Source organism: Puma concolor, chromosome E1 (assembly GCF_028749965.1).
Source record: "Puma concolor isolate L17-30 chromosome E1, mPumCon1.1.hap2, whole genome shotgun sequence".
NCBI lineage: Eukaryota > Metazoa > Chordata > Mammalia > Carnivora > Felidae > Puma > Puma concolor.
Genome location: NC_141680.1, coordinates 5,224,053 through 5,235,004, shown reverse-complemented (window position 1 = coordinate 5,235,004; position 10,952 = coordinate 5,224,053). Strand labels below are relative to the sequence as shown.

Genomic DNA, 10,952 nt, shown 5'->3' with positions numbered 1-10,952 from the left:
CCTTTCCGCGCCAGTGTCCTCGGAAGTGACAGGGCCGGCCTGGCAGCGGGAGGCTGAACAGAGACAAGTCAACAATGAGACCAGCGGGGCGCCTGGGTGGCGCAGTCGGTTAAGCGTCCGACTTCAGCCAGGTCACGATCTCGCGGTCCGTGAGTTCGAGCCCCACGTCGGGCTCTGGGCTGATGGCTCGGAGCCTGGAGCCTGTTTCCGATTCTGTGTCTCCCTCTCTCTCTGCCCGTCGCCCGTTCATGCTCTGTCTCTCTCTGTCCCAAAAATAAATAAACGTTAAAAAAAAAAAAAAAAAAAAAAAAAAAAACAATGAGACCAGCTACGGAGGAGTCAGGGAGTGTCGCGTCGCACCAATGACCCCGGGGCACCTTGTGTCCTCCCAGCCTGGAAGGACACTTGATCTAACGGTAGCCCCAACACCCCTGCTCCGTCTACGTGTTTTCCCACGGTGCAGGATCACCAAGTGAAAACCACACTTAGAGACATACGTGTTTCTATCGCCAGCTGTCAGAATAGCCCGTCGTTTCCGAGGGGTTTTCGTGTCCATGATTCCATGTGATACGACACTCAGAGAATCGGTCTGAAGGTTCCACGTTTACCCAGTCGCACAGCTCACGCAAACACCCGTGCACGGAACGGCGCCCCGTCCCTGGGACCCCGAGCACGGTCTTCTCAGCCAGTGCGCCGCATCAATTCTACAGCAAGGATGGAAACTCAGACCCCAGACCAAGGACACCAGCCATGCGCCAAGTCCAAATTCAGTTCTGTGTGTGTGCGCACACTTGCACCTCAGGTTCCTACAACCTACGACGACAGCAGTTCTGTAGAAGATGACTCTAAGCAGAAGCCCCGTAAATCTTATCTCCTTGCAATGACGCGGCAGACGCAGCTCCAGATGTGAAGTACTCACCGCCAGGTGCGTCTGTCACACCTGACACCCCAACACTCGACAGCCGATGCCTCTATCCAGCGGCCACAGTGCCTGGCCGGCTGAGGTCTGGGGTGGGGGGGTGGGGGGGTCCTGGACTGAATTTTGCACTCAGATGTTACAGTTGACCGTCAACAAAGGTTTGAACTGTGCGGGTCCACTTATACACAGATTTTTACAGGACTGTGAACGTACCTTCTCTTCCTTATGATTCCCTTAATGACATTTTCTTTCCGCTAGCTCACTTATTGTAAGAATACAGTGCAGAATGCACGTAACAGACAAAATATGTGTCAACCAACAGTTTACGTTACCCGTAAGGCTCCCAGCCAACAGGAGGCCACGTGTAGTTTAAGCTTCTAGGGAGTCACAAGTTACACGTGGATTTTCGACTGTGCAGGGGGCGGCACCCCATCCCCTGCGTCGTTCAAGAGTCAACTGTGCTACATAAACCGATCCCCTGTGCTGAAATTCTACTTTGAAACCTAAAAGGCCGACTCCCAGGCACTAACATGTGGCAACATGTTTTTGTTATTTTACAGTTCTTTCCTGGCTCGGCTGTAAACGTCAATCTTATACTCATGTTCTCGGGGGGGGGGGGGGGGGGGAATGGAAGCATTCATTTCACAGCAAGAGGACATCACAACCGAAATACTACCAGTGCACTTTCGACCTAACTCTCCCGTCCTCCACGACGCTGGTGCAATCGAGCAACTGAAATACTTACTCACAATCACCACCTTTTCCTGGTTTGTGTCCGAGAAGGTGAGGACTTCGTTCAACCAGTTCAGCTGCTCTTGGCTGAATCCTCCATTGAACTGGACAAACTGGGGCTCAGACAGTCCTGAAATGAATGAGGTACGTTAGACCGATCAACAGCCAGTTTCCCCCCATTTGGGCCCTCGAACTCGGCTAACGTGGGGACACTTGCACCTTTCCTGAGGAATGCTGGGCAGCGGCTGACTTAAAACGGGGAGCCACAAGGCACAGGGCAAAGTACGGATGAGGTGCACTGCACATGCTCCTCTGCTTCCCTCACTGGCCTCTTCCTGAGTCCTGATGCCCAAGGCCCCCTCTGCCGGGCACCTTCCCATCTGTCCCCCACTCCGTCCCCAACACTCTGCCCACCCTGTGCTTCCCGAGGACGACTCCTTCCAACTGTTCAGGTTTCCGCTTCCATGTTTTTCTCTCTGGAGAGGCCATCTCTGACCACTGAAGCTAAAACAGTATGCGATCCTTTTCCTTAACACTGTATGTGATTTTTCTCAGTAGGATTTATCACCGTGGAAGTAATTTCATTTGTTTCATTTATTCCCGGTCCCGCCCACCGTGTCTCTCGTTTCCTCCACTCAATCCACTAAAAAGAAAGGGGATGCTGTCAGCATGGCTTATGGCTCTGACTAGCTAGCCCTAGAATAAGGGCCTGGCCCAGAAGAGACATTCAGACATCCGTGAAACGCATCTGCAACCAACTGCAACCAATGCACGTGCCATGGGGCTTGTGAGAAATCCTGACCCTGAACGACGGCGACGATATACTTTTACCTTAACCATCCATCTTCCTGCTGAATAAAAGGTGGCTGAAGAATTTAAAGATAATGTATTAGATTCTCAGCTCAAAGGAATAATTCACCTTGAGGACTATTCAATTCCGAGTTTGGATTGTGACCCTTCAGTATCTTCAGACACTGCTGGTATTTTGCAGAGGACTGATCCACGCCCAAGACGCTCAAGTCGTAAGCATCCAGTAAAATGAACCGGAATTGAGGGAACGGTACAAAATGATAAGCATAGTAGTTCTCTGAAGGCACGGTCTCGGGATGGTGCACAATCTGGTCTTCCAGAAACTTTGTGTTAAGTTTAGAATTTGTTAAGTAGTTTCTGCTGAAGTTATAGAACTCGTGGTTCCCCCATGTATGATGAACGGGAACTTTAAGCATCTGGAATGTGTTCATAACAAGTTCCAGCGACTTTTCAGAGGCTTTATACTGCGCGTTATATCCGTCAATGATGTCTCCAAGCTGAAGTACACAGCGGGGCGGGCTGCCTTCTGTATTCCAGTGCTCGATAGCACCTTGTAAGTGGAGCAGACTGTGTCTGTAGTATCGCCGTCTGTTTCCTTGGAAATTATAGCCATCTTCTAAGTCAGCATACTGAATATCTGCTATAACTCCAAAGGAGAAGAGAAATTCTGAAGTCTCACTCAGCGGTCCAGGACTGGGCTTATCATCCATAACCTCCACACGGCTTTCTAAAACAAACAAATAAAACAAAATAAAGTAAAAAAGATATCCACGTTATAAACATCTTAGTCTTCTGAATGGGCTGAAGAGAATGGTGAAGTGAATGTTAAGAGTTAACCTGCCGGGCAGCATGGTAGAGAGAAAAGTGCAGGGGTCTTAAAGTCAAACGGTCTTGGGTCCAAACTAACCGTCTTTGAAACGGTTCCTTTCCCTCATCGTAAAATACATGATCGTCTCTATTCTTCACAAGAGTAGCAATTAACAAAAGGGTATTATCCTATCATGAACAGGCATTCTAATTCCAGGAAAGTCAGATTCACATCTGACAGAATTTGTCATTTTACACACAGACACGCGCACAGTACTTTCTTCCACAAAAACCAAAATAATTCTATCAAAATGCCAGAACTTTTTTTCAGAAAGTTGTATATTACACTCATTCATTGCACTCGATATGTTAGATTCCCCCTCTAGGTTATTTTTGTGTCAGGCTGAATCTTTTCTTTGGTGGCCACACCACTTGAAGTAACTTTCTCGTATTTTACACCTGGAACAACAGGGGGAGGAAATAAAGGTATGAGAGGAATCATTTTAAACAAACAAAATCCAGCACAAAAACTGTAATAGTGATGTGACTATCTCCATTTCTGAGAAAACGCTCCTGGTTCTTCAATAGTTGGATTCTAATCTGAACCAGTTTTCAACCTGAGGATTAAGTAGCCTGGCCCCACAACCAAAATGGGAACTACATAATCTTTTCTTCTCACATGTGATCTGTGCCCTCCCTCACTAGCCAAGAACAAGGGATTTAGACCTGAAAACCTATGATTTTATTAGATTGTTTATAACCTAAATTTAGAATCATTTGTAACACCTTAAAAGAGCCAAGAACACTAAAAATTAATAAAAATCAGGGGCGCCGTGTGTGTCTCAAAAGTAAACATTAAATTTTTTTTTTTTTTGTAAATCAAAGGCTATGGTCCTAAGTCTATTCTTATTCTTACTGACCATTCGTATTCTAAGTCTATAGTAATAAACTGCGCTGTGATATCTAAGTTTATTAAGGCCTAGTTGTTTCTAAAACAACAAATCCATTTGGAATTTCTAAAATTACTTTCAGACTCCTGGTCCCACCATGGCTACTGGGTCCTTTGAACCATCTACAATAGGTGGAAGTCTTAGCCGACAGATCGCTGCTGTCAGATGTGAAGGGGACCCTGGAAGTCGGCAAAAGGGCGGGACTTCAATGTGGCTTGAGGACGACGGGCCTTTATTCCGAAACTGTCGTTCACGAAGGACACCATTCTACCTGACCCGCCCAGTGGGCGCTTCCGCTACTTTCTTCCTGATTCTGGTTGGTGGAACTGTAGGCCTAACACAGGCAAAGCAGCACTAGAAAGATGGCGATCCTGAAAGCCGGCTCGGTGTCCTTCCACTTTTTTTTTCTTCTCACATGCTCACTGCTTCCTGCCGTCCTCATCCGAAAGTCCCAGGAGCTAGCAAGGCAGTCAACATGTGTGGGGGCTGGGTCAGATCATCTCATTTGAAAGGTGAGGAACTCAGATACAATAAATCCACGACTCCTCCAAATCTGATGGCAATCTGTAGTCATACTGGGTTTCAAATATTTGTGACTCCAAGTGCGGATTAATGGAAGAATCCAACCAGAAGGTAAGTGAGTAAATGTATCCCTGGAGCGTTATTACCAAAGCTTCAGAAGAAACGATTTCTGGGAACGCTGTTCTCCCTTGCCAGAAAAGCCTCTTTGTTTTTGTGTTCACGCTCAGAAGTTTTAAGGTGATAATTGGTATGGTGGATCTCCTAGAGGGAGCTTTTAGTCCCAATTAATTCGATCTTCTCCAGAGACAGCTATCATTTTTGCCTGCCTACCCAGTATTCATTTCCTGTTCTTGTGGTTAACAGCACCCCCGTCTCTTTAGACATCTACACAAATCCTCACTCTTGGTGCACGTGGTGTGGCCTTCCCTTGCTGGCTGTGGAAGCGTCCCTCTGGTCAGTCAGGGGCAAGCACGTGACCTAGGCCGAGTTAGCCAGCACCAGCTGCGCGCGGGACTGTTGCTGGAGTTACCAGCCCAACTACCAGAACTATGGTGTGAAGCTGACGGCGAAGACTGGAGCTGCTGGGGAAGGCGACCTGAGAAGACCCCCAACCCAGATGGGAGCAGACCGGAATGATGTAAAGAAGTCAAGTTCCTGGAAACATTAGTTGAATGCCTGGACCCACCTGTCCCTGCTTGATCGTTTCGTTCTATCAGCCATTAAATTCTCCTCTCAGTAAAGCCAAACGGAACTGGCTCTAAGGTCCCATCAGATCACCTTCCACTGGAATACAGTTTAGAGAAACTCGAGGGCAAACTAAGATTTGCCAACCTCTTAATGAAAATTAAGCAGTGTGCAGAGAAGCAGCAGGGGCCACAGACTTGGAAACAGTAGCATGTTCTACGGTAGAAAGGAGACGTGTAATGTCAAAGACGTAGAGCTTTTAAAAACAAGGCTGGGGCGCCTGGGTGGCTCAGTCGGCTAAGCATCCGACTCTTGATCCCAGCTCAGGTCTTGATCTCAGGGCGATGAGTTCGAGCCCCGCACTGGGCTCTGCGCTGGGCGTGAAGTCTGCTTAAAAGAAAAGAAAAGAAAAGAAAAGAAAAGAAAAGAAAAGAAAAGAAAAGAAAAGAAAAGAAAAGAAAAGAAAACAAGGCTAAAGACAGGGGAATACCATTTTATGAAATAAAGAAATTATTTTGAAAAACAGAAATGAAAATTGCTACTGCAATCTGTTAGGAGAAAGGCGTGAAGCAGGGGGTAGGGGCCAGGCCACATGCAGGGAAGGACTGTTAGGGTCAGAGGTGAGTAAGGCGGGTCAAAAAGAAAAACCCCGAGTGGGCAGGGACTGACCCAAGAAACTAATTCGACGTCTTTTACAGTCTGGCCCTACAAGATGCCTGGAGCTCAGAAAGACTGCCCCTGGTGGACAGAGCGATAAAAAGCTCACACGCCTCGGGTGGGGAAACTAGGAATTACTAAACACGCCAAGGGCATGAAAGTGTTTCAGAGTGGGCTCCATGGCCTCCGGCCTCCGCCAGATACACACAGAAGTGGGTGAGTAAAGGGTAACTGCTGAAGTGAGTAATGGGCACGGGAGGTTTACTCTCTCTACTTTTCTGCGTGTTTCTAAATGCCTGTAAGGTTTTTTAAGAGTATTTGTAGAGAAGATCAAGTCTAGACGGATTAGAAGACCTAAGGAAATAATGTGCTCTTGAAAAGAAAGGAAAATCCCAAGTTTCAAGTGGGACTTTGTTCTGAAAGTTTGGACCGCACACCACTATATGTGACATTACCGACGTTTTAGTTACCGGGCAGCAGGATGGCTGCTGAAGGCTCTGGAACTGAAGACCTGGAAGTGAACTGTAGGCCCAGTTTTTCCTGGAGCCAGATAACCCTCATCAGCACTTGTGAGATTCAACTCACTTATAATGCACGGCAATCCACCTTGTAAATCACAAAGTACTGCACGCTGTTTTTTAATTATCTATCAGAAAACATATCTGTCTAGTGAACCTCAAAATAACCAAACTACTGCAGCTTTTTATAGATCAGAATACAGTAGAAAACTCTACCAGGTTTTCAAAAACTTTATTCGTAAATTCCTACAAAAACTCCTTCAAATAGTCATGGTGCATGATACACAGGCAGCATTTTGTGAAAACCTCCTTAGGCATGAAAGATTTTTAAGAACAGGAAGAAACGGGCACCTGGTGGCTCAGTCAATTAAGCATCTGACTTTGGCTCAGGTCATGATCTCACAGTCCACGGGTTCAAGCCCCACGCCAGGCCCTGTGCTGACAGCTCGGAGCCTGGAGCCTGTGCAGATTCTGTGTCTCCCTCTCTCTCTGCCCCTTCCCCACTCGTGCTCTGTCTCTCAAAACTGAATAAACGTTAAAAATTTTTTTAAAAAAAGAAAGGAAAGAAAAAGAGAGAGGAAGACGCCAGTGTGAAAGGGCTACATACCATAGGACTCCAAAGATATGACATTCTGGGAAAGCAGGACCATGGAGACAGTAACGAGATCGGTGGTTGCCAGGGGTCAAAGGGGAAAGAGGGATGAACAGGTGGAGCACAGATTTTAGGGCAGTGAAGCTATTCTGTATGCTACCATATCAGAGAATACCTGTCATTATTTATTTGTCAAAATCCAGGGAATATACAACACCAAGACTGAACCCTAATGCAAACTATAAACACTAATTATGATGTGTCAAGGTGGGCTCATCATTTGTAGCACTCTAGGGACACCTGGGTGGCTCAGTTCATTAAGCATCCGACTTGGGCTCAGGTCATGATCTCATGATTCGTGAGTTCAAGCCCCGCGTCGGGCTCTGTGCTGACAGCTCAGAGCCTAGAGCCTGCTTTGGATTCTGTGTCTCCCTCTCTCTCTCTCTCTGCCCCTCCCCCGCTTGTGTGCACACACATGCTCTCTCTCTCTCTCTCTCTCTCAAAAATAAATAAGCATTAAAAATTTTTAAAAAATCAGGAAGAAATATCTCAGAGATGCTTATTTTCTGGAAACTTGCTACAAGATGATACGAATAAAACTTCAGTAATAAGACCGGCAGAAGGGTGAAGCTCCATGTCGAAGTCCCTCAAGCATCTATGATGAACTTGTGCATGAAGACAGCCCTACACTATTGTCAAAGGAAACCAAAGCAGTGGGCAAAGAAGTCCAGATATTAATAAGGAGAGATGGGCAAGGGGAACCACTGTGATAGAGACACTCAGAGGCTAAGCCAGAAGCATCTTAGGGAAGAAGGCAGGTGGAGTCAGCAAAGTTTTTAGATGCAAAGCCCATGGGATGGGTGGCTGTAGAAAGAAAAGGCGGGGGGGGGGGGGGGGGGGGGAGGTGAGCAGTCTGAGCATTTAATTGTGCTAAATATTACAGTAACAGAAAAGCTGAGGCTGGAAAGGTTTGTGGCTAGGCACATGGGGCGGGAATCTGGACCTGAGATGAAGTGAACAAGTTACAGTGCTGGGAGCTATGGGGGGATGAGCTTAGGACCCGACCCCCCCCCAGGGCTTACGCCAATGGGTTAACAATGCTTAAAGAAATACAAAGCCATTAAAACGCTCAAACCTGAGTTTGGGTAAACCAGATTGGCACCCCGAGGATAAGGAGGCACAAAGGTGCCAGGACTAGGGAGGTGCAAAGGCACCCCAAAATAGAGAGGGGGTGCAGAGCCCCCAGAATAGAGAGGGAGGGACAAAGTCCTGAAATAGAAACGGTGCAAAGGTGCCCAGTACACAGGTATATGAAATAAACAAGATTAGATATTCAAGGTGGAAGCACCCCAGTTTAGTCCTATGGCAGAAGCTGCTTTCACAGGGGGATAGGGCCAGGTTAGGTAAATTGGACAATGGATCCCACGCTGCAGGCAAAGCAGCCTGGAGCATAGATGGTTAACAAAAGAAAAGGCGCCTTGTCAACCCTGAGGTTATTCCTCCTACCTGTCTCATCCCCTAGGCTAGCTAAGATAAACAGAGGTCGTGCCTCCTGTCTGCTGTAAACAACCTTCCTCCCAACTTCCCAGCGCCTGGATTTTGTTTTGTATTAACCCAAACCCCCAACCCCGAATATCCTTAAGACCCCCTTTCCCTCACGTCCACAAGTTTACAGTCACAGATTCATTGTCCCTTTGTGCACATCCATCACCACATTTATAAGCCTTCTGATCCTAATAAAAACGGGGAAGACCCTTGTTTGGGGCTCTTGTCTTTTCCCAGATATTAGCCATCTCTCACTTTAATCCTGTGTCCGCTCTTTTGCTGGCCAAAAGAGAACTTTAGACTTAGAGTCAATGACAGGGAGCCACACAAAGTCAGGCTAGTCCTGTCCTAGTCAAGACAGCCTAACGTTAGGTCAAGCACAAAATCTGATCAGCCCGGTCGCTACTGATAGAACAAACGTTAGATGATATTACCTAGGTCCCGTCTCCTTCAAAAACAGTATCTAAATTGAAAGGGGAAAACTCATTTGCTGATCTCCATGGTTTAAAAGTCGTAATAAAAGCGACAGGTTTACACCAGAAAACTTCTTAGAGATCTTTTAACACTAGAGTTTCACGGGTCCATAAAATCAGGTTTAGAAGTGTGATGAGCAATTCATCCCACATATACTTTTAAAACACCTACTTTGAGTCAAGAATGGTTTTAGAAATGAGTATTTTATTTAATATTATAAATGTAATAAGAAATAGTTGTAGGGGCACCTGGGTGGCTCAGTCGCTTGAGAGTCGACTTTGGCTCAGGTCATGATCTCACAGCTCGTGAGTCTGAGCCCCCACCAAACTGCTACAGTCAGCACAGAGCCTGCTTCGGAGTCTCTGGCTCCCTCTCTCTCTCTGCCCCTCCCCTGCTCATGCTGTCTCTCTCAAAAATAAATAATAAAAATAAATAAGTAATTTTTTTTACTTAAAAAAACAGTTGTAAAAAATGCTTTGATAAACAAATCAAGAATAAAGCTATTGAAGGAATCACTTTGGCAAACACAATTTAACAGACCAGCCAAAAATAACACTGAATTTTAAACCATATGATCGACATACTTAACATACAAAGGAGCAATTAAAAAAGATAAACAATAATTTTGTGTGCTCCTTGCCTGAGTTAGCAAGCTGTTACTGAATCTTTTTGGCAATTTGTGGGAAAACTCCTTGGGAAAACAAATACACAGAAATAAGACGATTAAAAAAAAAAAAAAAGTTACCCAAGGGCAATCTCAGAACAGAAAATTTTACTTTGAAAATGATCTGACGTGCACCGTGTACTTGGAGCGGAACTTCCAGAAAATCCCAGTTCGATTCCAGAAGCAAGAAACTCAGGCATCACCGGGCTCCAACTTGACCGTCCTGGGCCAGTGGTGCGGGCTCGAGGACACAGCCTGCCCCAGTCCCCCAATCACTGGGACACGAGCTGCTTCTGCTCACTGGAAGCTCGCTGACAAAGGCCACGCGGGAGTGTGACCTGAAGTTAAGGAAGAGAATTGGGCATTTTCCAGTGTTTTGCCAATCCAGTGGGGTGGGGAGGCGTCAAGAGTGCAGACGCGAAGAGATTAAGAAGGCAAAGAGGCTGTGAGGGTGTGTGTGTGTGCGCGCGCAAGCTGTACCTCCGCGAGCACGGGAGGCGCAGGGATGCTCCGTGCCGTGAACGCGGGCTGCCCCCCAAGGCAGGGGGTCCCAGGTGAGGGCCTCACCCGCCAGGCTGAACCCGGGAACCGAGGCGGGGAGGGGCGTCGGCGAGAGCACCCTGGGACGCGGGGGCCCAGCGGGCTGAGCCAGAGCCGTGGCTCCCAGAGAGGTGACATCGCGGCGAGGGGACGACGGCGGGCGCCCGGCACTCCTACCCTACCGCGGCCGCCCCAATTACCCCGACAGGTCCGCCTCCACACTGGGGGCGCAGCGCAGTCAGAGCCCAGCGGCTCCCCGCCGGCGTCCAGGAGAACCGGGGCTCTGCGGGCGGTGACTGCCGCCACGCCCCCGCCGCGCGGCCCGGACGCCGCCGCAGCTTCCCGCCCCCGGTCGGTCGGCCGCCCGCCCGCGCCGCGAAGCCCCCGCCCAGCCCCGGCCGGACCCGCCTCCAGCCGCAAGGAACCACCTACCGCGCGGCGGGTCCGCGGCCAAGTCCTCCCGGGGTACCGGCTCGGCGACCTCGCCACCAACGAGCGGAGCGGAAAGAGCGGCCCCCTGCGACTTCCGGAGGAAGTG

General features: G+C 48.1%; 1 protein-coding gene across 4 annotated transcripts in view; it reads right to left on the bottom strand.

Moving 5' to 3' along the window:
• Positions 1 to 10,950, bottom strand: part of ADPRM (ADP-ribose/CDP-alcohol diphosphatase, manganese dependent) — a 293,493-nt gene extending 282,543 nt beyond the window's left edge. For 3 of the 4 annotated variants that reach the window (XR_015243850.1, XM_086686037.1, XM_025920417.2), the window contains exons 1-3: positions 9,987 to 10,138; positions 2,571 to 3,188; positions 1,665 to 1,781 (exon numbers count right to left, since the gene is read on the bottom strand). Coding sequence is in view for 3 of the 4 variants with exons in the window: in XM_086686037.1 (XP_086542163.1) it covers positions 1,665 to 1,781; positions 2,571 to 3,188; positions 9,987 to 10,074 (823 nt within the window). In the remaining variant the exon portion in view is untranslated. Of the gene's footprint in view, positions 1 to 1,664; positions 1,782 to 2,570; positions 3,189 to 9,986; positions 10,139 to 10,846 lie in introns of those variants that run through there. The other variant, XM_086686036.1, reaches the window with a different exon arrangement.
• Between the last annotated feature and the right edge of the window lie 2 nt (positions 10,951 to 10,952).